The 27725-nt window shown below is 37.5% G+C and overlaps 2 protein-coding genes across 2 annotated transcripts; both read left to right on the forward strand.

Annotated features, from left to right (window-relative positions):
* The first annotated feature begins 469 nt into the window (after window positions 1-469).
* Window positions 470-14043, forward strand: puf (ubiquitinyl hydrolase 1 puf). Its single transcript, XM_018452433.1, has 11 exons — window positions 470-674; window positions 1678-1774; window positions 2322-2679; window positions 2757-3054; window positions 3177-3923; window positions 3986-10734; window positions 10842-11032; window positions 11262-11439; window positions 11567-11733; window positions 11906-12576; window positions 12655-14043. Exons 1-11 carry the CDS (start codon window positions 632-634, stop codon window positions 13491-13493), a joined length of 10338 nt encoding a protein of 3445 aa, XP_018307935.1. The 5' UTR covers window positions 470-631; the 3' UTR covers window positions 13494-14043.
* Window positions 14044-19987: 5944 nt separating this feature from the next.
* On the forward strand, window positions 19988-27652 carry Girdin (protein girdin). Its single transcript, XM_018452388.1, has 23 exons — window positions 19988-20503; window positions 21228-21316; window positions 21523-21832; window positions 21999-22112; window positions 22197-22384; window positions 22764-22845; window positions 22916-23094; window positions 23184-23310; window positions 23394-23517; window positions 23610-23944; window positions 24033-24314; window positions 24384-24490; window positions 24565-24756; window positions 24828-24975; window positions 25040-25222; window positions 25311-25598; window positions 25947-26147; window positions 26250-26395; window positions 26530-26622; window positions 26724-26787; window positions 26959-27064; window positions 27147-27247; window positions 27339-27652. The coding sequence occupies exons 1-23, from the start codon at window positions 20453-20455 to the stop codon at window positions 27594-27596; spliced, it is 3768 nt and encodes a 1255-aa protein (XP_018307890.1). The 5' UTR covers window positions 19988-20452; the 3' UTR covers window positions 27597-27652.
* The last annotated feature ends 73 nt before the right edge of the window (window positions 27653-27725 follow it).

The following is a 27725-nucleotide window of genomic DNA, read 5'->3' on the forward strand; positions in this document are numbered from 1 at the left end:
GAAAATGTTTCAAGAAATACACACGAAGAGTGAGGAGGGAGAAGGGAGAAAGAGATGGCAACAGTCTCGTTTTAGATTTTAGCTTTCCGTTCGTTCTCCTCCATTCTCTTTACACGCGTTTACGTTGCATCGCGCACGTAACAGATCGCGCGCGCGGCCTGCTTCCGGGAAAGTGCAAATGGATTTTTAAATCGCGACGCGCACCGCGGATTCAACATGGTGGCGATCAGCTGTCTTCTGTCACAATGACGTTCGCGACGAGCTAAAAACCGATAAAATTTAATTAACCCGATCGGCGTCGAGCGTGCCCGCGTTTACGAACGATCGCGGGTTCGAAATCGCGGGCCGGCCAACGGACGGCAACGTGTGACACGTGTCGTCGTCGCATCCGTAACCTTTTCGGAGCTGACGAAGGCGACTCCTCCGCGAGGGCGAAGCGACGCGCCTCGCTTGAAGTGAGCGGCGAGTGTACGCACAAAAAGCAATATGGTGACCGTCAGGGGACAGTCGTGAGCGCACACGGGGGATGTTTAATAATATTTATCGTTGTCGGCAACGTGCGTCGGTGAGCGCGAGTGATGAACTTGACGTGACCGAGGGCCTCTCGCTAGGCTAAAACAATCCGGGCACCATGTGCGATGTGTGCGTCGATTTTCACGATCTTCTGCTCTCCTGTAAGTGGATAATATTGCGCCCACAGTAGCGTTGGCTCCCCCCCACCGATTCTTAACCTATTCGAGCGGATTCACGCTCGCGGCCGAGATCTCGCCGACGGATTTCACCTCCGATGAAGTCAATCTGGAGGAACGGTGAAACGCCGTCGCGACGCGTTCTCGTTTCTTTGCTCTCGGGACGTCTTGTCCGCGTCGAACACGACCGAGCGGAGTAGCGTCTTATAACCTTAACGGTCGGCGAGTCTTTCGTTCAAAGACCGAGGCCGAGGAACGCCGAGACTCGCTTTGTTCTATCAACGTTTCTACGTTCCGCATCATTTTCCTAAACGGATAAATAATTTTCTGTTATAATTTTTTCAATTCGAACGTTACGACGCTTTTTGAATTACGATGGAGTTCTCGAACAAAAGAGGCACGTTTTCTTACGTCTTTTTACCGATGTAGATTGCCTTTAATCTCGATTTAACATATTTTTTATGTTTCTCTAGCTCTGAGAATTAGAAAAAGATAAGATTAGATAAGATAATTAGAAAAAGAGCGTTAAACAAGTGAAAGTAATCTACATTGGTAGAGATGTGGACATTAAACGCGTGGATTGTATAACGATTGTTTTCCGACGAAGCTCGTCGAAAAATCTCTTAGGTTCGAAAACATTCATTCAATCAGCATTGTCGGAAATTCCCCACTGGAGATTTTATGATTGATCTTTTGATACTCTAAGCGATATTAATTGGCATTCATGATTTTTAAATTCATTCATATAAACTTGTTGAATGAATATTTTCATTCAGTTGAATGAATAAATTTATTTATTTATAAAATTTAAATTTTATATTTGTTATTTTCGAGATATTGTATGTTTGTTGAATAACCTAACATTGTATGTTTTTTTATTTATGTCGCGCGAGATGAAAGATTATCCAAAAAAGGAAACATATTCTTGTGAATAGTATTTTAAGTTTGTACCGATTTTCTTTGTAGTCCTGATAACTTATTTTTTTAGATGACGAACGTTCGTCGAAGGAGCAAGATGCATTGGCAACATTGTATGTAACAGATGTGGACACGACGTTGCATTATGTTAACCAGTGGGTGCAAAGGTATATTAATCAATCTAATTAACTTTAATACTTTTTTTATATCCTTGCTTGTTAATCTTTTCGCGATGCTAAGAATAATATATTAATTTATTGGAAGGACAGAAAGAATAATTTAATATTAAAGAACAAAAAGAATATTCAAGATGTAAATAAAGTAATCAAGATATCAATAAAAAAAAAAATCTGTAAGGGTATCAGATAGCTCTACAAATTAGAAGCACTGAAAGAAGTATTGTAAAATCCTTGTATATTCTTAGTTAGATTTTATATTTTTTCTCACGCTGAGAAATGAAATTGTTAATGTGTAACACAGTTCTATCATATAAATTAATTTGTCTAGAATATTATAAATTGGCTAAGAATCTATAGAAAATTGTTTCAACGAGTTGTAATTAAAATCATGTCTTTACAGCCAATATTTGTAATGAATGTTTATTAACTTCTCATAGCGAAAGGGTTAACTTTTATAATTATTTTTATACGTATTGTTATTGTAAATATTAATCATGCAATATTATTATTTTTATGATTATCTCTTCTTTTCTAGACAATGTATGTGCTGTTATCGTGAAATTAAAAATTTTGATCGATTTATAAGGCTAACTCAGAGTGTTGTGCTCTGTACGTTACAACAGTTACAAGTTATACAGCAAAATGAACAGCAGGGAGATCTGGTTAAAGAGACGCCTAAGGATGGAAAGGATGAGGAAGAGAAAAATAATAAGCGAAAACCTAACGACAATGCAGAGCACGCACAAGTGGAAATTCAGACGAAACAAGGATTGTGGTCTCAATATGAAAAGGAAAGATTATTTCATCTTCTTTCGAAAATTTTTTTACTCAACTTCCCTCTCTATATTGCAATGAAACACGGCGGTGTAATTAACCCTTTAGCTCCCGTCAAGGTAAAACTTTTGTTCAATTTATTACTTATCTGCATTCTAGATTGATTAATAACGTTGATTATTTTATAAATTAATAGGACGAAGGTGGTTACTGCGAGCCGCACGACCCCGAAGTACCGGCACCTTTGATCCGCGCGGTATCTATATTTTGCCATCAAGGAGGCTTTAATTTGGTATCCGCTTGTTTCGACATGGAAAGCACACTGCCTGTTAGCCTTGCGCATTCTATGGTTGCAGTTATTTGTAATCTGAAACTTTGGTTGAACTATGCCAGTGTCATTCAACTGTTTATACCATTCCGCAGTCGTGTTATGAAGTATATGTGTCGTTTAGAGGACAAGGAATTGCGTACACCAGCTGTTAGGACCATGGCAGGTATGTTTCTGAGATTAAAAGCATACATGTGCACTGTATTGTTGATTCGCATTTGCGAATATATAAACTAATTCTTTATTTCTATATGAACACCTACGTGATGTTTCTTGTTGCATGTTTAGATTTTATGTGGACGGCCGTGAAGGATCCGATAGACTCTGTATTACCAAGTTTCGATCGTGACGGGCTTGACTTGGCATTTAAATATTTTACTAGTACAACTCTGACTATGAGGCTGGCTGGAGTAGCTCAAATAAATGCTCACATTACCGCGTCTAATGAGGTCTGCAACAACGAGGCTGTTGCCGAGGTCGAACAAGTGGGACATGCGCTTGCTGCTTGGTTGACCGAAAACAACATCATAGCTCATATATTCGGACCAAACTTACACGTAGAGGTTATTAAACAGAGTCACATTATATTAAGCTTTTTAGCTATGGAAGGTAGAATTACATCCTCGGACATGGACACTATGTGGCAAGCGGCACAGTTGAAGCATTGCGGCCGTCCGGTTTACGATCTGTTAGCACCTTTGGTCAAACATCTAGCTCCTACTCCCGTACTCCACTTGTACTCTCTGCTAGGCAAATTGGAACCTAAGGATCACACAGAGCAGAGTTTGTTTCTAGCATCAGCTTTAATCAAATTTATTTGGACATCCGGTCGCTCCGCTTATCCAAGAGGTTTAGTAATGAAGAACAGAGAAATTTTAAGGAGTACCGGAAGTGGAGTCGGTGGAAGTAGCAGTAGTGATCCAAGCGGAATGGATGGTAGCAGCCCAGAGGATGATGAAGAGGAACCTAGTCCAACGTTATCGGATGGACCGTCACCTAGAAAGCAACCCAGAGGCTACAGCAGTGATGGCGAAGGTACGTAATTTGTTAAACGAAATTTTGGTCTGTTTGTTTACATTTTGTTTGCACACTTGTAGGACATTATAAAGGAAAGGATCTGACAACCACCACCATCGAATCAAGTCTCAATGATATTGAAGGCATGAATTCCGATAAGTTTGAATGTAACAGAGAATTGACCAAGGACTCGTCGACGAATGTCATTCGAGAAGAGGTAAAGAGCAAACAGAGCGGATCTGACGCTGAAGCGGACACGGAGAAGTCTAATACGGAGGAAATGTTTGTACATGAGAAGAAAAAGCGAAAAATCCTGCGCAAACGAAAGAGACCGCAGAAGCGCTCTTTAAGTGCCGTTGAGAAAACCTTGGAAGATATCGTTGGTCAAGATACAAAATCAAAAGATCTTCTCGTAGATGGGAAAAGCAGAACGGAAGATATGCTAAATAGTAGTCTGGATGCTTTGGCCTCCTTGGACGAGCCAAAAAGCGTCGACGCGTTGGATCGCGTTAAGCAACAAGCGATGGCTTTAGATCCAAATGAACAACAAGTTCCAACCACGGCAGCTTTATTAAGACGAAATAAAAATAAATACATGTCTATAGTAGGATATAACGTGGATCGAACGGCCGATTCGGGAGACAGTTCGCACGATGAGGATGATAGTGATGTAGCGGGTGTACTCGCTGCTGCGGATGGCCCTGGCGCGGTGATATCTGAGCTTGCTGGTTTGGTGCATGCATCTGGTCCTACGTTTTTACCTTCGGGATTGGACGAGATGCTCTCTGACGAAGAGGGTTCATACAGTAGTAGAATATCGAACAAAAGTGAAAAAAACATGGCCGACTTTGATGGCGAAGAGAGCGGTTGCGAAGAGGAACTGGCACAATTAGCCGCTCGTCACTTAACTGCTATCCAAATGCAAGCTTATCATCCTCATCATTCACACTCGACTATGACGATTAGAAGATCGGTCTGTCAGCAGTCGCAAGTACGAACCGCTCGACAAGCAGCCACGAGATTGAGCTCGCAGTTCAATTTGGATACAGTTTGTAAGCCGGGTAACACGCTGCTGTGGGATCTACTTCAGGACGATAAGATAGGTCAACTAGGAGAAGGTCTAGCCTTGGAAGCGGAAAAAGCGCTATGTAATCTTTTATGTTTCAATGTTGATCGCTTGATTCCGATGAAGTTCATAGAAGGCTGCTTGGAGAATTTGGCGACCAATCGTTCCGTGGTTATATCTCTAAGACTATTGCCGAAATTGCTCGCGAGTTTTCAACAATTCGGTGCGATGGACGCGCATACGATTACAACCTGGGCTGATCGTGAACGTGGTATGATGAAACACTTCTTTAATAATTTGAAAACTTACACTGGTACAGGACCGAAGAGTAATTTATATTCGCATCAAACGGAGATACAAGTTAGATTGCAATTTCTGTCATCAATCTTCTCGCCATTGGGTTCACCCGATTGCTTTCGCTTGAATCTAGAACAAGTGGATATATTATGGCAATGCTTGTCACAGGATCCGGTTTGTGCGGATGAACTCTTCAGTTGGTTGCTCAGCCAAGCAAAATCTACGGAGCAGCATGCTTTAGGGATGGATACGTTAAAACACTTGTGCATGCGCAAGTTACCGAGTCTACCACCAGAAACCATCAGTATGACAGGCCTGAGTCTGTTCCAACAATTGTGCAACCTGGCACGCTTGGCAGCCGCTCACATGGATAGACCACTCAGGGATATAGATTCGGTAGGCATGGATTTCCTGTGGCGAATTGCTCTGAAAGCGAAAAGCACAGACGTCAGTATGGCAGCTATACAATATCTCAATGGTTATTACATGTCACGACAGCTGTCACAAGAGGCGGAATTTGTATCGCAATGCATGACGCATCTTGCGGCGGCCAGTGCTGATCTCGAAACTAACGAGGAAGCAAGTCTACGTTGTATACAGCGCGCTTTGCTCCTACTAAGGACACATTTGGAAGCCTTTCGAAAACGGTACGCCTATCATTTGCGTCGCTGGGTGTTGGAAGGCAGAGGTGCCGCCAGTCACGTAGCCATGAACACGTCTGAGAAAGGCCAACAATTAAGAATCTTTGTGCAGCCCGCTGGCATACCGGAGAAAACGAGTTTCACTCTTCTTAATACCGACTATGTAGCAGATTTGCGGGCCGAAGTCGCTAAATGGTGGGACGACACGCAGAACACTCAAGAGAAATCAGCAGTTTCTGCAAACGCCGCTCAAAATGGTGGATCGGTTTTAGGATCGTTGCTTACCGATGGTCCTATCAGAATGATTACCCAAGGTCAGGAATTGACTATCGAATTTGACGAGAAAACCTTACAAGAGATGGGCTTCAAGGATGGGCAATTGGTATTCATTTCACCCGGCGCCAGTAGAGGGAATGGTGGCCGTTGTAGCAAACGAGATATGGATTCGCCCTCGTTATTACCACCTCCTCCTAGAGAGTCCTTACCGACTTTATTATTACTTCGACCGCAGTATTTCGAGCAACTGTTTACACTTATGAGAACACTCAGCGCCATGAAAACGACAGTGAAAGGAGGCCAAGAAATTCCTCATACAAAGGCACAAGTGCTCTCGAGAAGAGTTTGGGATACGCTCACCTTATTACCAACAAGTCCAACATTGTTGCGAGGTTTCCAGAAACTCGGTGAAACTTCTCTTCAGGAATTACTTGATCCAGCGAGTCCGCAGAAATTGATGTATTCACTTTACATAGTCGAGTCTCTGAGTCGGCGAGGTGCGACGAATCAACCATCGTCTAGTAATCCCACTGTATCGACGATACACGAAGGTGGTGGCGACGCGGATGACAATCATGACGATAAGGAAAAAGATATGGCTTGGTCCACCTTGTTCGTGCAATACGGTGGACTTCGGCATCTTTTTGACATCTTTATGTCGGGTTGCTTGGAGCAGGGAGACGGCAGTGAGTGGCAACAGGATTGTCTCGCCAGTCTATTGAAACAACTTTGTTATCTCGGTGTCATAAAAGAAGAGAAAAAACGTAACAAAGCGGACAAACCATTGCTAGTGCCCAAGCTCAGCGAAGCGATGTTGAAAATGATGAACGTCGACACAGTGATGCCAAGAATAACGAGCATTTTAAATGATGCTTCGTTACCGCTTGATCCAAATCACTACAAGACTGGACTTTTTGGCCGATCTCAAGTGATACATTATGCCATGGCACTACTAGTTTGTTGGGTGCACAGTGATCCGGCAGTCAGACAATATCTGTTCTCATCATCCGAACCGTTTGGGAAAACGTGGTTGCGAAGGCTGATATTGGAAGATCCTGAGCCGGCAGTGAGACGCGAAGTATGTACGGCTCTATACAGATTATGCTTGGGTAGCACTGGCGCCCAAGATAGCTCAGATGATAGCTCAGATCAGATGCCAGGATTGATCGTACCCATGTTAAATACTTTACTGGAGCATCTTGTGATCGCCGAAGCTATGCAACCTTCTCATCGCAAGCCAGATCTACCGCTGCATCTACACACTGTTTTAGACGAAGGAAAGGAACCTTATGGACCAGCTTGCAAAGACTATTTTTGGTTGGTATGTCGTTTGGTAGATTCTCTTCCAGACGAGGCAATTCGAGAAAGCTCAGCGGATGACACCTCCGGTACTACGGTCGATCTCGAAGCGTTGGCTATCCGGGTGATTGACTCCGTGCTTAACAGAGAACATTTAGAGACGCGACATAACACGGTGGAAGATGACGCTCTGGTCGGACTGATCAATCTCACATGTAACATAATGACGCACAATCCACCCTGCAAGCAGGGTAAGATCGGTCAGAATTTATTGAATCAAGTGTTTGATTTCCTGTTCGCCTTGCCTAGTCCACGAAGCAAGCATGTACCCAAGTGTAAAAGCCAAGCATCCAGATCGGCGGCTTTCGATCTCTTAGTCGAATTGGTGAAATCTGCGCCTGACAATTATAGGATTTTACACGAAAAGCTGCTTGTCCAACACCGTCCAGGACCACATTCCCCGTATCCGTGGGATTATTGGCCTCATGAGGATGGACGTTCGGATTGTGGCTATGTAGGTCTGACAAATCTGGGCGCGACATGTTACATGGCTAGTTGTATGCAGCATCTATATATGATGCCACAGGCGCGCATTTCTATATTGGGTGCTGATTGTAGTCGTGCGAATAAACACCAGTTGACCTTACGAGAACTACAAAGAATGTTCGCTTACTTGTTGGAGTCGGAAAGAAAAGCGTATAACCCAAGAAGTTTTTGTCGTGTATACACAATGAACCACGAGCCGCTCAATACTGGTGAGCAGAAAGACATGGCTGAATTTTTCATCGATTTAGTTTCCAAATTGGAGGAAATGACGTCCGATCTAAAGAATCTGGTCAAAACTTTGTTCTGCGGCGTGATATCTAACAATGTCGTCTCGCTTGATTGCGAGCACGTTAGTAGGACTTTGGAGGAGTTTTATACCGTCCGATGCCAAGTAGCAGATATGCGGAATCTTTATGAGAGCTTAGACGAAGTCACGGTCAAGGATACGCTGGAAGGCGACAACATGTACACGTGCTCGCAATGCGGTAAGAAAGCGCGGGCCGAGAAGCGAGCGTGCTTCAAGAAGCTACCGCATATATTGTGTTTTAATACAATGCGCTATACCTTTAACATGGGCACCATGCTAAAGGAAAAAGTCAACACACATTTTAGTTTTCCACTTAGACTGGATATGTCCGGTTACGTTGAGAAAAAGCTCATGCCACAACACTACCAGGATGAGAAGAAAGCAGCATCCGAGAAGAGAAAATCCGAGAACGATGGACATTCCAAGTCGGACGAAACAGAGAAAGAGGAGGAAGATGTTGAGCATTATCAGTACGATCTGATCGGCGTGACCGTTCACACAGGAACGGCGGACGGCGGGCATTATTATAGTTTCATCCGGGATCGCACGTCTCCCAACAAAGACAAATGGTTTCTGTTCAATGACGCCGAGGTCAAACCATTCGATCCGAATCAGATCGCGGCCGAATGTTTCGGTGGCGAGATGACCAGCAAGACGTACGATTCAGTGACAGACAAGTTCATGGACTTTAGCTTTGAAAAAACCAACTCGGCGTATATGTTATTTTACGAATGGTGCGCCAATCCTAGCGAACAAACAAAAGAAGAAGAGGCGACCGTCTCAAGTCCAGCCACTGACAATACTGATAGTAATACCGGGCGATCCTCGTCGTCTTCACTGGTGCGCAATAATATGAATAAATTGCCGCCGCTGGAACTCAACAAGGAGCTCGAAGACTGGATTTGGCAGGACAACATGCACTTCCTACAAGACAAAAATATATTTGAACATACGTACTTCGGATTTATGTGGCAAATATGCGGCTACATACCACAGACGTTACTCTCCGTACAGCCAGATATCACGGAGATGTCTGCGGAGTTATCCACGTCCTTCTTCATGGAGACGTTCATACACGCCAAGGAGAAGCCGACGATGGTGCAATGGGTGGAATTGCTGACGAAACAGTTCAACGGTTCGGCCGGCGCGTGTGCGAGATTTCTCGAGCGGATGGCCGGCAATTCGTGGTGGCCTATTCAGATTCTAGTCAAGTGCCCTAATCAGATGGTTAGGCAGATGTTTCAACGGTTATGCATTCACGTGATTCAACGATTGCGCGCTACACAGGCACCCCTGTACCTCCTCTGTGATGAAGAGAACGATGTCAGCACCGTTGGCACACGATCTTGCGTTACGCGTTTCGTCAGAATGTTGTTGTCACTCATGGAACACGCTAAGCAACACCTTAAGCATCTCACCGAGTACTTTAGCTTCTTATACGAATTCAGCAAGATGGGCGATGACGAAGCTGTTTTCTTAATCAGAGTGCAAGCCATTTCCACGATGGTAAATTTTTATCTCGGGCATAAGACGCACGAGTTCGTCGACGCGGTCAGCGAAGAGGAAGAAGAGGAGGAGATCGTGACCGTGCCTTCGGAAAAACTCCGACCCGCTTCTCTGGACAAGATGATCACGTTGATAGCATATCTGGTCGAACGCAGCAGAGGACAAGATCATAGATTGGCGCTATCACAATCGGACCTAAGTGCTGTAGCGGGTGGCAAAGGCTTTCCCTTTTTATATCAACAGACGCGAGATGTTATAAATCTCACTCAAACAAGGAATTTGATTCATTCGTTGTGCCGTTGGAATGATAGATTAGCAATACATGTAGTAACAATGATATTTCAGGCGATAATGAAGCATACTGACGTGTGCCAGCCATTCTTCAAATTGTTGACGCTGCTGACAGAAAGTTCAGGGTTGAGCGGACTGCCGTGCATGACTCAACTGATTCTCGGTAGAGTATGGGAAGCGGCAAGAGTCGCTCCGCACGGTGCACTCGAGTGGCTAGCTCTCGCAGTCACGAGGAGTAAACTTGCCCACGCCTGGGTACTGCAAGAGCTTAATACATGGCTACAACATTACCTTCTCGAGCACTCCAATCAAAGAGTTCGCTCGGCCGCCGCCTTTTTATTGGTATCTTTAGTTCCGTCTACGCATTTTAGACAAGGTTATCGTAGCGCTCATCGCCTTGGTTTAGGCTGTAATACGTCTAGAGAACTTCAACTATCGCCTGAAGCTACTTTGATATTGCATCAGATATTTACGGCACTCTTGAGACTGCTTCAGCCCGCACGACATTACATTGACATACAAACTCACGGTACAATGAAGCTCACTGCCTACTTTGCATTGCTCACATACTGCGTAGTCTCTAAGACCGAAAAATTAATGGTGAGTAAATTGACAGCACACACACATACACACATGTATATACAAACAACCTTTTAGCTTCAGCAAGAAAGGTCAACAAATTTAATATATGTATGCTTATTTTGCAGTTCGGCCAATATCTTAACGATCTATGGACACTTTTCCATCCAAAGCTATCGGAACCAAGCATTCCGGTGCATCATAATAAGCAAGCAGTACTTTTGTTCTGGTATCACGTCTGCTCCGATTGTCCAGAAAACGTTGCTATGATACTTCACAATCCGCACATAACTAAAAATATAGCATTTAATTACATATTGTGAGTGTTACAATCTTGTCTTTATGATCTTTGTATTTGTTTGTATCACAGCAATTTTACATTAATGTTAAAATTATTGTACATCATTTGAGATTAATATGCAATAATGATATGAGATATTACCTCATTTTTGCACATTATCCCTAAAGATTATAATCGAATGCGAAGAGTTAACATTCAACGTAAAATACTTATTGTATTTCTAGTGTTATTTTTTTATTAATTTCAGAGCTGATCACGAAGACCAGGATGTCGTGTTATTTAATAGAGTTATGTTACCTGCATATTACGGTCTCTTGAGGCTTTGTTGTCAGCAATCGCGTACATTCACAAGACAGTTGGCTGCGCATCAGAATATTCAATGGGCTTTTAAGAACATCACTCCCCATCCTACTCAGTATTCAACTGTAAGCTTTTCGTAAATTAAGCCTTGTGTATCAGAGATGGGCATTATTTGTTTATAAATTCTGATTCATTATTAAGATAAAGTTTTACTCCTTTTAATATGACTTTATTTTCTTTTTCTATATATAGGCAGTGGATGAATTATTTAAATTGATGCAATTGTTAGTCGCGAGACATCCTGATCAAACGGAACAAGAAGAGGCAGAAATCGCATCATTCAGAAGAGGCACGCTGTCCTCCTATTTACAAGGACTCGATGGTCGTTCGTGTTGGGCAACTCTCATTTCTGCTTTTCGGTATGTAGAAATATCAATGACTATATTTTAATTACGGAGAACGTTATAAAAGACATGAACGATACGATTAAATATACTCTAAATAAAATATACTCCAGATGACGTTGATTTAATGTTAACATTAAAAGTCAAAAAGCCTTACATAACGAGATTATCTATTTTTGTTCTTTAGAATTCTCATTGAATCGGATGACGATCGTTTGTATGTTGTGTACAATGGTGGCTTAAGCATGGCTCTCGAAGCTTTTCATATGCTACATATCATGTATCACGAAGCGACGGCGTGTCACGTTGCCGGCGATCTAGCCGAGTTGATCGCTATTATTGTCGAACTCGTGCGATGCGTCCGTACCGCAAGGGACGGACCGGACGCTAGAAACATTTTGGCTAATTGTAAGGAATGGCCCGATATACTACGTAAACTGGCGACGCTACTAAACACGTACAACCCGCCGGATATGAGAAATCTGGCTATAGACCTTTTGAAAGAGCTTGTCATGCTCGTTCCTGCCGAAGCAATACTGATCCTAGCACCGTTGCTCTCACACTGCCACGCAGCTCTTCAAGAGTCTCATGCTGCTGTCCCTCCCGGGCCGTACCTTCCGAGAAGGTCTACTCCACCTGGAAAGATGCCTACGAGACCCGCCAGGCCAATGGTACAAATGGCGGTACCTCACTCTCAGCTGGAGGCGTCAAAAGGAGTGGACCCGGAGTATGACAGCGCTCTGCTTGAATTTTACTTACCTTATCACGAGCTCATAGACGTAATGTGCAGATTAGCGATTAATAACGATTGCATGACAGATTCGTTAGTGAATTTAAGTGCTATGCTTGGATTCGAAGGTGAGTACGCAATACAAGGTGCCGAGCGCGAGTACGCGATTGTGATCCGTTGAATCCTGATTTATTTTATACTTGCAGGTGTACCTTTGCACTTGGCTCTGTTTCCGAGGCTATGGTTGGACGTGCACGCCGCTACGCACATAGACAGAAAGCACATCGCATCTCTCCTTTGTTCTTCCTATACCGTGGATTATGTGGATGCTGTGTTACTGGACGAGAGATCGTCTTTGGGGGTACCGGCGATACACGCCTTCCTCAAAACTTTCTTTCCGAAGCTGGCCAATCATGTATTGACTGAGCAAACATGTTTACTCATCGACAATCTGGTTAGCTCGTTGACGACGATGGTGGAAGCAGTGGACGTTGAGGCATCGGCGCATAGACTGACCGGTGATTTGCGCGCCTTGGCTCTCGTTTATAGCAGTAGCACGAGACTAAAACCACCCTCCAGTTTGCTCCCGGCTTTAGAAACCCTATTGTCGCGAACTCGGACTATTACAGTGAAGGAGAATCGTTCATCGCCGGAAATGGAAACACCCTCCAAAAGACGAAAATTGTGCAGCGATAGCGAGCCGACAGACACGGATCTATGTGCGCCGATCAAGGACATCGACACGGAGAACAACATCTCCGAGACAGAGATGGACAAAGCGGACGCAACAAACGATACAATGTCTTCCGATTCCGGGGACGATAAGGTCGCCGCCACCGCCAGACACAAGTCGGGCAATGTTCAGGCGGAGGCTATCGCCACTAGCATCAGCGACTCTGTGTCGCCGCCGAGTTTGGTTACCACCGCTAATAGTTGTACAAATCAATTGCGTTGCTCGTTGACCAACGTCTCGTGGCTCGAAATGCTGGAGAAGACCATTGTCGATCTTCAAACGATCGTGCAAGTGCAAAGCAAGAATAATTAATCGCGTGTGATCGGTGGGATGCAGGCGGAGTGCTCTCTAGACAGCGTAACGTACGGAACTAACGACCAATTCTACGACCTGTAACTGCATGTGATCCTTTATGCCGATAGAATTTAAACGGTGTGTCTTCTGCGCTCCTTCGAAATCGGATATAACTTAGTACATATTGTATCGTATATATATGTATCTCGAAGCCGCGATTTACTTTCCAAATATAGGAGAATAAGATATTTTCGTTACTCGACATAAGTTACATTCGAATATGAAGTCGGGGAGTTGCGTATCGCCGTCGTATCTGGACTTAAATAATTTTATCATCTAAACGTTCGTTAGTGCTGTGAGATAGAATTACTCGTCTCTCCTGGCAGAAGCACGGTGCGCGCACTTTAACGTGCAATAACATCGTAAACCATCCAGTATTCAGAAAGCGCAATGTGTGTGGTTTTAATTAAACCTTAAGACACTTTAAACACGCTATATCTCTCAGAAAACTGTTGACATCCTTAATTATTTCGATGATTTCGTGCTATATTTGTGTATGAAAGGAATCACAGGGTTTTAAGAAATTATTAAAGTAAACATATAAGAGAATATTTGATAACTGATCAAAATTTCTTTTTTTATATTTTCGTTGCTGATTCGCTCGTTCTTTTGTTCATTTTAACGTATGCATGATGAGGATATATATCGTGATAAAAATCAATATTCCATAATATATCGGTTTTAAACAGGAATTGTCTCTCAACAATGTGGTATATCGAAATTTTTACTTCAAACATTTTCTAAAACTATTTCTTCAAACATTATTTTCTAAAATATTTTTCCAAGATCATACCATTATATTTTACGTCTTCATTCTGTAACATCTATTCTATTTGTATTATCTATTTGTCGATAATCTAACAATTTCAGAAAAAATTTGTTAAATTTTTGTCAATCTTCCGAGCTGTTTTGCCTTCGATGCAAGAACAAGTATTTCTGTTGACGCGCAATCGATCGTTAGGAAAGAGAGGTAAAACGAGAGAGTTTATTAATACATACGAATAATTATGATTAGTTTGAACTTAATGGAGAACTTAATCCATACCGAAGAGATCTGTAATTCATGCGGAGTATTAGAAATCTAAGTTCTTAGGAAATCGACAACGTAGGATTGTAATGGAGTTTGCTAGCGTATTTATTTATTTTCGACACGGCGCGTTTTGGTGGTAGTCTTGTGATAGTATCATGTCTACTTCACTTCGCTCTCGTTGTTCGCGCCGCTTACTTATGCTAAGCTAAAAATCGTCGCAAACGTTTGTTGCAACCAATTACAACTTTTCTACAATCACCGGCCGACTTTCTCAAAATTAAAGACATCTCACATCACAAATGAACAATCACTCGTGAAAAACTTCCAATAAGTGCTAAACATTCAAGCTGACATTTTCTATTCAGGATACATTGCGGTCATTTTCAGCATAGCGTTTTCATTATCGTCGAGCTTTACCGATTAAAATGGCACTAAGAGAGCATCTCGTCCAATTGTAGTTCCTGAGTCTTCGCTGCACTCATTGAATTGAGATAGCAAAAGCTAGAAATTGCGTTAATCATATTGTTCGATCGTCACATTTTACAAGAATGTACTGATCCACAGTAATCATCCTTTATGATCCATAATCACGTAAACGCGGCTAATAATTTATATTTATATAAATCATTTTATTGTTTCTAAAATTTAATGACGTGTCTTCTGCACTCCTTCAAAATTGGATATAATCCTTAGAAATATTTCAGTACAGATACAAAGAGAAGTTTTCACATTTTAGTTTTTCTACTTACTCATGTATTTCTTTACGATATTAAGCAGGATTGGAAAGAAAAAATATATTAAAATACGAAATAAGAATATAAGTAATTCCAAAATATGTTGAGATGAATTAGTTCTGTAATTTTTTTTCTCATATTCTAACTAATTTACGAAATGGCCTCCTTTATACAATACAACACAAATTAATTGTAAAAATTCTGCAGAAATTGCGTTCGATTCTGTTTGATCTCTAACTTTACTTCATTTAGTATGACGATTAAGGAGATAAACAGGATTTGGTATATTTTGACGTCATCGAACACAATAAAAAAACTAATTTATCTCGATTATAGGACATGTAAGAGAAGAAAGATTGACGTAATTTCTCGTTTATGACTCTATGATAGTCGTAATACCATACGTAATACAAATGCAATTTATCAGAATCGGTCAAGAATTTGAAAAAAGCTTGCAAAGAAGATATGTGGATAAAGGAGATGCTGATTATCTTTCACCCCAGCGTTATCAAGATGAAGTAGAACAAACCCTAAGTTATAAACCTTATTTTCATAATCGCTCTCTGTCTATCATTGTAATTAAAAAATAATTTAATACTTTTAAATCGTGTAATGAGCGAAATTATTAATGTTTTGGATCCATAGATCAAACTTGATTAAAAATATACAGCAAAAATTTCATGTTATTACGACTTGATCTCTAAAATCATTGGAGTTTAATGAATTTCATCTTAATAATTATTTTGTGCTACATGTTTTTATCTTGATAACGCTGGCTTTTCCTGCATTATCATCAACGCTCTCGTTCTCTAAATGTTTCATAAGCGATTCTGCATGCGCTCCAGATCAAAGAACACGAACGCACGACGATCGATAGGCAAAACGCTTATCCGCTTGACGCATTGTATAGTTATCTTAAATGTCGCTACATTTCGATGTACTTGTAACGAAAATGAAGGAGGAATGGAAGGAATGTTGGCTCTTTTTCTCTCTCACGCTGTCTCTGTCTTTATCTCTGCCTCTCTCCAGGCGATGCGATCACTTTTATCATATATATATATTCGACAATCGATTTAAATGTATCGCATGTACGAACTCGTATGTGATGAGCTTTAGTCATGGCACGATCATGTAATAAGGCATCATTCCCAATCAGCACACAATATTAAAAAAATATTTGTTAAATATTTATTTAGTGTAAAAATATTAAATAAGTATTATAAAATATTATAAAATATATAATAAAATGTTATATAATAAATATTTTTCAAATATTTATTTAGTATAAAATTAAATATATATTTAAAAAATGTTTTTTTTTAAATATTATATGCTGATTGGGTTTTTCTCTTTTAGTTATGTTCTTGTACGTTTCCTGCGTTTGAGATTAGAAAGGGAAACGTCTGGCGCAAACAGGATTATGGACAAATCTTTGATTGTGATTAAATTTCACGACCTGTACATTTATATTTGACTAACTTCTAATAAGATCAATACGTCGAATCGATTGGTTTTAATTAATGCATCAACTTTACGGTGTGCAACATTTCCACAGCTCTGTGAACATTTGTCTAGTGAATGCACCATTTATATCCATCCTTACAACATTAATAAGGATATCTGCATGTGTGTACACGCGCATACATTCACAATAAACACTCGGCAGACTTTAATTCTGGAGCTGAAAAGTTTCACATCGATTAGATCTTAATGACGTATATAAAGTATCCCAAAATCAAAATTTTTTTTAACAACAGTTTCTTTGATCAATTTCGAATTGCATTTATTTTTTTAACAAAAACGTTAAAAGAGACAACGTCATCTAAAGCAATTTTCCAGATATCATGTATAATAAATTTTCAATTAAATCTCTGTAAAGGAAAACCAAAATTGAAAATATAATTTCGTTATCTTGACTTGCTTCAGAGTTCGCGAGAAGCCTCTCTTTATAATCGTTTTACAACTTGAAAATTGTTGATATCTTGACATTCCCGTCGATTAAAATACATTTACAAACTAACAAAAAAATTTATTATTAAGTAGACATTTGGTGATTTTGGGATATTTATATATACATTGTATATGTGTACAGGATGTTCCATTTTAAATGCTTACCTAAAATATATTGAGAAATAATATTAAATTTAGTAAATATTAAATATTTTGAGAATAAACCATTTTTCAAAAATTCAATCAGGAATTGCTTGGTTTAGAAGAGAACATAATAAAATAGAAATAAAGTAACTTAATTCTTCTAAACGTTAAAAAGATATGCATTCGCAATATGTTTTTCGATATTTTGAATAGGCATTTAAAATGGGACGTACTGTATAGGCAATTTCGACTTAATAAAAGCGAGATTTAAGCCACATTTGTCTGTAAAGAAAGCGTCTGTAAAAGCATTTACAAGTACTGTAACGATTAAACGCGATAATAGCATATTAGCGCCTTTGTGCCCTCCGCATTGTGATGTCGGGAACGATTTGTAAACGTATGAAAACAAAAGGCATTCGCGATGACGTGATTATCAAGATTGTATAAAAAAATATTTGAGCGCGTTGTTGTGAATTCTTTTTATTTCCCCGGTCGCGATTCTATCTATTTCTCACTACGGAATTCTCATCGAAGTCATCTCTCCAGATTCGCATCTTCAATGTGCATCTAACAAATATTCATTTCCGTATTCATTATCTCGTTAAGATATATAGTTTTCGAGCGATAAATAATAAAAGTCTCTTCATTTAAAAAATAAAATGCCTGTTCTGCTGTGCAACCTGTATTAGAAATAACACAGTATATTTTGTGTATTGTATTTTATGTTATTGCGTACGTGTTTATGACGCTAATAGCAAAAATAGAATGTGGTCTATTCCGTTTATTAATTATAGATCTGGGAAACGGGTGTAATATAATGTGAAATTCGAGAATGAAATATAAAATCTTACGGACCCTGAAAAAATTTTTCTTAGAATTCTTTGTAGATATATTTTTTAAGAATTTCCATAATACATCATTTCATAATTCTTTAGAAAATTTTTCTTACACATTTTTAGTACGAATTAAAACACTTCAAAAAAGTGTTGAAAAAATCTGTATCTACTAAATTTAACTAATTCTAGAATTACATATATATCTACATATGTAAATATTCTAAGATTTCTAAGATTTTTTTTTATAATTTCCGAAAAAAACAATTTGAAAATATTTAAGATTTTTTTTTATTAAACAATATTCGTACGTTTTATTTAAATATACTACATACACTACATATGCTTGTTTTTATATAATCAATGTGTTATTTATAATATTCCCTTAACAGAATTTATTATATTTCTGCTCGCCTTTTACTAACAAAATTTATAAAACACACTTTGCAAATCCTGTTTTCGATAAATTTAGCTATAATAATTTGAATTTTTCTCGCTTTCTCTAAATTTAAAATATATCTATATATATTTATAATATATTTTTATTTATACTTATAATATATCTATTTCATGTATTTTTATTTTTTCATATATTTATTTTACATTTTTTATTAATATGTTTATTTCAATAACTGCATGTTAATTTAAATATAAAGAACAGACCTAAAAGTGCTTTTACATGAGAGCATCAAGTGTTGAGCGTCAGAGCATGCGCAGTGATATATCTATTTAATAATTTTAATCAAAATGCATTGAATGCATTGGACACTGCTGATAGTGGAATCTTGTAATTTATATTATGTAATGTAAATAAATACAATTTCAACGTTATATGTTAAGACAATAGAGTATATCATATATTAAACAGTATGGTTGGGTAAGTTAATTTTTTTTTAACTAGTTAAGTTAAAGTTAACAGTCTTGAAAATTTATGTTAATTAAGATATATACAAGTTAATCCATAATGAAATTAATTGAATTAAAAATTAAGTTAATAAAAAAAGTAATTGAAAGAAGTTAAATTTGATCCGAATGAACAACCAAAAAAAAAGAAAAAGTTTGACCATTTTACATAATTTTTCGTATTTTTCCTTTCTCGCAGCATATTCATTAAAGAATCTGGTTATTTTTGTTCACCCCTGATGGAAAAGTTCGCTGAAATTATTTTACGTTTTGGAACATTTTTCAGCAAAATTTCAGCATTTTAGAAAAATTTCAGTTTAATTTCAGCGATGTTTAGTTGAAAAATTCATTTTCAGAAAAATTTTAGCAAAATTTCAGAGATTTCAGCAAAATTTCAGAGAAATTTAAGCGATTTTTCAATATGTTAAATGAAAAATTCACTTTTAATGATATTTTAGCAAATTTTCAGCAATTTCGCTGAAATGTTTCAAAACGTAAAATACTTTCAGCGAAATTTTTTCACCAGGGACAAATAACGTACGATTATACAATATAAAATTACTAAATTATATACTCATTATTCTAGCTCGCATTGTGTCTGAGGATTAACTTAAAAAAATCAAATTAAAAGTTAATAGCTTTTTAACTTAACTTTTATTTTTTTAATTTAGCACTACCCAACCCTCTCTCTCTCTCTCTCTCTCTCTTTTAAAAAGTAGCCGGAATTAGGAAATTCAGAATCATACGCAATAAGTTTCTGCGAAGATGCTCCACGCTTGACGCTCTCATGTAAAGGCACTTTTACAATTAGCCAATCGCGTTCGATCGAGTCTGCGCGACGCTCACCATGATCGCGTTCTTGGTGTTTTTGTTATGAAAACGATCAGCTGTGAGTGTCCTGAGAATTTTCGTCGTACCGGCTACTCGTTCGCGGCGAGGCAAGTTTCGGTTCGGTCAAAACGGCAACTATACGATAAAGTTCCTCTTCCCGCGCGAATGACGAACGTCAAAGCTTCGAACGCGCCGATGATCCGCGTCTCGTTCGCGACGTCCGAGTCGCGTGCGGCAGTGATCCGCCGACGCGACCGTGCAACGATTTGAGGGAAGTTTCTTATCGTTGCGGTAGGTTTCGGTAGGGATTCCTTGCCGTGGAATCGCGCTGCTCGTGCGCGGCTAATTTATAGGGCGACGAGAAACGACGCGCGGCAGCCTCCGACGGCACCGATTCCCCCTCACGGTGTCCCGTCGTGGGAAAGATAACGTCAACGTCGACACACAGATGATAACCGAATATACTCTCGTCCTGCGTCAAATCCTACGAAAATGGCCTCCTCGGAAATTGATGATTTCTTGGCGGGGCCACTGGTCACCTGGGTGAGTCTCCTCAGTTGAGAAACTCGGATGTTTCCTTAGGCTTGTTCTTTTTAGCTAAATAACTTCTTGCACAGTTCATCTTGTCTCTTTATTTATATTTTAACATGAAAAGAAAAGGAGGAAAGAATTGTGAAAGAAATTCAGCTAAAAAGAATAGACCTGTTGTTGATGCTTGAGAAAGTATGATCTGTATGATAGGATTGCTATTCTATGCTAAACTATAGTTGCTTCCCATTTTCACACAAGTGATGCTGAATCTAAATCTATTTTGAATATTTTGTACTTGGATAATAGTGTCACGACTTCCTTACTTTGGTGACAAAGTTATAGCATAACAACACAGATTTGTAATCTCTCTCTTTTAATATGAGTTAACAACAGATCTGTTTTTTATTCCTGTACTAGAATTCTCTTTCTCACTTTTATCAAATATCAAACATATACCTATCTCACTTTAAGTTCTACAAGTATATACTAGTTCAGCTATAGAAAACAGACCTAAGATAAGACCTCAGTAAATAAAACACACAATCTCGAACTTATATAGGTCATAGATAAAAACTCAGTTGATTTTACTTGTTAGAATGAAAAAGTATGTGCATTCAACTGAGTCATGATGTCACAAATGAGAAATATCTAAAGTTTTTTTTTTAAATGGAAAACATTTAAGCTTATATATTGCGATTCGATCACATTAATCATTTGTTTTTTTGTATTGCTTTAGTTTGCTAGCTGTTTGGAAGACCCCAATGTATTGGCGAACTATGAAGACTTAGTGGACGGTGTCTTGTTGCATAGTGTCTTCTTGCAGATGTGAGTCTTTTAATATACAAAAAGATATTGGATACTCTTTCCATTTGGTGACACAAATGTCATTTCTATCTTTGTTACTGAAAAGAAAGATAAAATGATGTTTGTATTAATTTGTGTCATTAAATGGAAAGCATTCATTTAGTTATATCAATGCAATTGTCATGGAACATTGTTAAAATATAATATTTGGTTTTTGTTACTTTTAGCAATCCAGAGCCACTGCATGATGAAGTAATGCCGTCCAATAATAATCCTGTTATCCGTACGAAAAATTTAAAGACCGTGATACAAAACATGAAGCAGTTTTATGAGGAGGAGTTGGATCATTTGATTTTAAAATTACCCGACGTTGCAAGTTTGGGAAAAGAGCCAGAGTTGTACATAGCGGATATGAAGTTATTGCTGTTATTACTTCTTGGATGTGCTGTCCAGTGTCCGAATAAAGAAAAGTTTATTACCAAGATAAAAACTTTACATGTGGACATACAGCTTGCGATAGTAGAATGCATTAAACAGGTATTGTAGCCAGTATTTTAAAGTAGTGTTACTAATAAAGATATATTTTTCTTGTCAATAAAAAAAGAATAAAGATAGATACTACTAAAATAAAATAAATTAATATAATTGAAAAGATAATATTAGTGAAATTTGTATAATAATGTACAAATTTTGATTTATCCAGGTTACGGATCACCAAGACATAGTTATTACTCAAGATGCTATGGAAAATGCAAATATGGGTTATCTGTTTGTTCAAATAAAAAAATGGATCCAAGAATTGGATTTATATCGGGAGGTACGCGTGCCAATCTCATATTTATACAAAATCTATAAGTGTTCAATATTACAATTATATGATATTACATTTTGCAAAAAACAGAAATGGAGAGACACAGTGTTAGATGATAGCGTTGAACGAAACGATTCGTCCATCAGTGCGGAATCTGAAGACATAAGTAAGGTGCAACAATCCCATCCTGTCACTAAAACGGAAAGAGAAGATAATCATCATTATGCAGTTGAATTGGCTGATTGGAAATCTAAAGTTCGAAAACAGCGGCAAGAATTGTGCGTATTTTGCAAAATGTTTAGCTTTCTATTTACTTTATTATAAAATGTTCAATAAATCGAAGTTTAACTAGCAATAAATTTTTATAAACGAAATGAGTAGAAAATAGAATAAATGGTTTTTATTTGTTGCATTTATTTCAAGAAAAATTATATTTGTATATTAGAATTTACATGACACTATATATTCATGTTACCACTACTTATTAATAAGATAATTTATTAATATTTGTAGTTATTTAATTAATATTGTTTTATTAAAGTTTTAAAAATAATGTACGATTGCAAATAATTGTTACGAAAAGAACTATTCCAATGATATTTAATGTAATTTGATATTTGATAACGATATAATCATACTTATATATAATTTTTACAGAGAAGAAAAAACGGAAGCTCTTCTCGAATGTAAGGAAGAACTAGAGCATAATAAAACATTGCTTGTAAAACTAAGACAAGAGGTAATATATATTGAGTAATATATATTAAGTTTACATGTTTATAGTGAATATATGACATTTGTAATTTTAGAATCAAGAGTTGATGCACGAAGCTCGTACTGCTAAATCATACAGGGATGAATTGGATGCTGTAATTGAGAGAGCAGACAGAGCAGATCGTTTAGAAATAGAAGTAACACGATATAGAGAGAAACTTACAGACATTGAATTTTATAAAACTCGGATAGAAGAGTTACGTGAAGATAATAGGTAACATATTTTTAGTATACAATCTAATACTTCAACAATATGAGTAAAGTAATTGTCATACATTTAATGATTGTTATTATACATTTAAGAGTTTTAATGGAGACTAGAGAAATGCTTGAAGAACAATTAAGTTCGTCAAGAAACAGAGCAGACAAAGTTTTGGAGCTTGAATCAGAAATTATTAAGTACAAGCAATTACTTAACGATATGGCATTGGTAAGAACTTCAAGAACTTTATAATATTATGAATAGATAATGTGTATAATGAGATGTAACAGCAAATTGAAAATCATTTACAGGACCGTGCTGCTGACAAAGAAAAATATCAAGAGCTTGTTGAGGAAAATACGCAACTGCATCAATTAACAAAAGCTGCTGCTAGTGAGGCTGCATTAGCTGGATCTAGTGACTCTGAAGAACCAGGTAAACTTGCGTTTTAAAAAATTTTACCATTAACAAAACAATTTTTTTTTCCCCCAAATGATGGTTGAGTGACATTTAATTAATGTCTTTAGTGCACAATGATAATAGACTGTCCGAACAATTAACGAGCAATGCTCAGGCACGAGCATTAAAATTGGAATTGGAAAATCGCCGTTTAAATACTTTAATCGATTCATTGAAAGAAAGTTCATTCCATGAAAATTCCTCTCGCGTTTTGGAATTGGAAAAAGAGAAAAAGAAGCTTTCATTGAAGATTGAATCATTGAACGATAATAAAGAAAGACTTACACAACAAAACACTGATTTGGAATTAGTCTGTAAACAGGCATTGGAAGAAAATAAGAAACTTCAAAACACTCTTAAAAATCAACGAACTTCTTTCGAGAAGCAACAACAAGAAGTCCAAGTACGTTAGATCAAATTATACTTTTCTAAATATTTCGTTTTAATATTGAAGACTTATCTTATTATATCTTTTTTCTTGCCATATTTAGACCCTCCATGTGAAAATGATGGAATTGGAAAAAAATTATGATATCGCAGTGAAAGAGAAACAACGTGTTCAACTGTTATTAGAGAGCGTGCAACGACGCGCTGATGATTTAGAACGCACTTTAGAAACGGCAAATCAAAAACTTGAAGAATTAAAACTCATCGAAAACAATATCAACGATATTAATTCTAAGTGCCTTGATCTCGAAACTAGGTTAACAGCGACAGAGAAAGAGAAGGACGCTGCGCAACGTGATATTCATAAATACAGAGAAACAATTGAGGTGAGCATTTATTGTTGAATATTATGAATATTGTAACAAAAATATAAACAATTTTGTGTAATATTTTAGGAAAAAGATGTAGCCTTAGATAAAGCAACAAATACAATTGAAGTTTTGGAGAGGAAAGTAGGACAACTTGAACAGGAGTTGCAGGAGTGTGTTACGCAAATATCAAGGTGTGTTTGAAGAAATATATTGTTTACAATTTTTAAATAATATATTGAATGTCATAAAACTACCTTTGTTTTAGATTGCAAGAAATTGAACGATCTAGCAAAGAGCTTGATTCACGAGCTGCGATCGATAGAGAAACTTTAGAGATACTTCAATCTAATCTCGTCGCAGAAAAGCTAAGCAATCAACAATTATACACGGTTTTGGAAAAACTCGGCCTTAGCGATAATATATTGCTGTCCCAACCTTTAGAAACTATATTGGAAAGGTGGATAAAATGAAAAAAGATTTACTCTTTTTGCTAGTTTGTAATTATGCGTATAAATTTATTTATTGCAGAATTGCCCAAATACCAGAAGTGATAAATCATATTAAAAAATCCTTCCTATCAGAGAGCAATGAGGAAACGACGTCTGAATCCACAACTTGCACCGATAAGGAAAACGATGTTAATAAAACTTTAGAGACCGTGATAGAACCTTTAAAGGTATTTACATTTAAAACATATTACAATTGTTGTTTATATTTTATATTTTATTATCCAATTTTAGAGAGAACTGGAACACTTGCAAATAAAGGCATCTATGTCTGAAACAGCAATGGAGAATTTGTTATCTGAGAATGCGAAACTTCAGGTTCATATAACAACGTTACAATCGCAAAGCAATTCGTTAACCGCACAACACACCGCGTTGCAATTGGCCAATTCGCAACTTATCGCAGAGAAAGAAGAGGTATTTATTTCTATAATTTATCGTATAATATTAATAATTTTAAATAAAATTTTATTTATATACTTAACTATCATATATGTATATCTAGCTATTGAAAGAACGTAGTACACAGCAGAATGTATATTCTGCACTACTTCATGATCAGAACACCTTACAATCCTTACATGAACAACTTAATAACGAGTACGAAAATTTACGTCGCGAACGAGATGCTCTTAAATCGAATTTAAGAGACGTGAAGAATGAAAACAGAACGTTTCGCGAGACTTGTGAGAGATTAGAGGCGAGAAGTGAAACACTACAATCTGAACGGGAAGCCTTGATTAACAACACAAAAAGCTTAAATAATCTCCGAGGAGAACATTCTAAGTTGAAGGTATCTATAAAAAATAACTAAAACATCTGATTATATAATACATAAATTTTATTTTATCGATAACTTAAAATATAGTTTTTTAAAAGAAATTTGGAGAAAACAGGACAATAGGAGTCAGGCGCGGTAGTCGTTGCGCAAATAATATACCGATATAACACAAACCTCTTTATTAAAAAGCGCGTTTTTTAATAAAGAGGTTTGTGTTATATCGGTATATTATTTGCGCAACGACTACCGCACCTGACTCCTATTGTCCTGTTTTCTCCAAATTTCTTTTGAATAGTAAGAAGTTCTTGTAGATTGATTTATGAACAGTTTTTAAAAATAATATTTATAAAAATATTCTAGGATGACTTCAGAAACCTATACACTGCGAGTGAAAGATTAAAAGCGGAGTATAGAAACTTGCAAGATGATTATAGAAAGAATAAAATCGAGATGAACCGCCTCAGCTTAAAGCAAACTGAAATGCAAGGCGAACTTAGCGTCAAAGATGAACAGTGCTCGGATCTAAAATTAGAAGTCAATAGCCTTCATGAACGATGTGATGTATGGATATAATTTTGTAACTATTACAGTTGTAATACAGTTATTGATGTAATACAGTTATGAAAAATACTAGAATGCATGTTCTTTCTTTTTTTTTTAAAGAGACTATTAGAGATGAACTCTGGATTGGATAATGACAGACGTTCCTTAATGGAGCACATAAGCTTATTATTTACACAATACCACGAACTTTTAACACATTCGCTTCAAGATAAGGAGCATTATCATATGGAAGAAAAACTGTTCGCGTTAGTATAACAGCTTATTATCTTTTTACAACATCATGCTTCTTTAACGCATCAATTTTTTTAACGCATTAATTATGTTAATAATTCTTATTTATCAATAATTCATTTTATTAACATGTGTATGTGTGCAACAGGGATAAAGTTAATCACTTGTACAGACAAAAAGAAAAATTGGAAGACAAAATTATGGAGCACTACAGAAAATTGAACAGCTGCACTACCAAGAAGTATGTTTAGCAGGAAATTATAATTTTACAATTCATATTTATCAATTTTATATAAGATACATCTTGCTCTTATTATAACTTGCGTATATATTTTAATATAGGAAGGGTTTTGGAGCCAGTTTAGTTCGCAGAGTTAGAAAAGCTGGGTCGGAACTTCTCAATAAGGTGAATAACTAATTACGCATAACAATAACAAAATATACTGTACTTCTTGCATTGCAACATTTTTATATTTCCTTGCCGATTAATTTCTTTGTTTAATATACCTTGTATATCTTCATAATTATTTCTAAATGATCTAATCAAAGCGATAATAATATAATTTGTTTATATTAGAATCGACGTTCATGGGCTGAAGATTCCAAGCAATCGGATAGTAAAACGTACGAGTCGGACACATGCGGGAACGATTCAGATGCTAGTGACGACTACCGTTTACCTGGTAAATAATTTCTTAGAATAAATGAGATTTAATTCATCGATTACTGACAATATCAACAATACAATTTCTATCTTCTTTTCAGGACCGAGCAGAGTTTTTGGATCAGACGCACTTGGACATGCTGGAACTAGAAGAACAGTGTACTATACTGACGATTCCCCACCATCATCCACTTCTTTACCTGTAAGGAATAACTATATGATAATAATAATAATAACAAATTTAGCATGTCGAAGAAAATACAATGTTTATTAAGGAAATTTTTGAAACGTAGACGGAGAGGCTACTAAGTGAGTCCTTCCAGGAACAAGGAGATAACTCCGCGCAGATGGAGACGAATTTAAAACCGGAAACACAAGCTGAGTCACGTCCCTTTTTGATTTATAATAAAGTATCGGCAGTCATAAACGAGTCGAAGAACATTAACAGTCCGATGAAGGATGCAGTGCAAAATGAAGCACTTACAGAACCCTCCGCTGATAAAGAGCCAAAGACTGGCAGTCCGATATGGTACGAGTATGGTTGTGTATAAACTTCCACATTGATGCTTCCATTAGTATGCCCGAAATAAGAGAGGGAAGAGAGAGAAAGAGAACATGTTTTTATATGTATATTCTCGTATTTTCCAGTTTATAAGAAAGTATATATATATATATATATA

Source organism: Mycetomoellerius zeteki, unplaced genomic scaffold (assembly GCF_001594055.1).
Source record: "Mycetomoellerius zeteki isolate Tzet28-1 unplaced genomic scaffold, Tzet1.0 scaffold345, whole genome shotgun sequence".
NCBI classification, from domain to species: Eukaryota; Metazoa; Arthropoda; class Insecta; order Hymenoptera; family Formicidae; genus Mycetomoellerius; species Mycetomoellerius zeteki.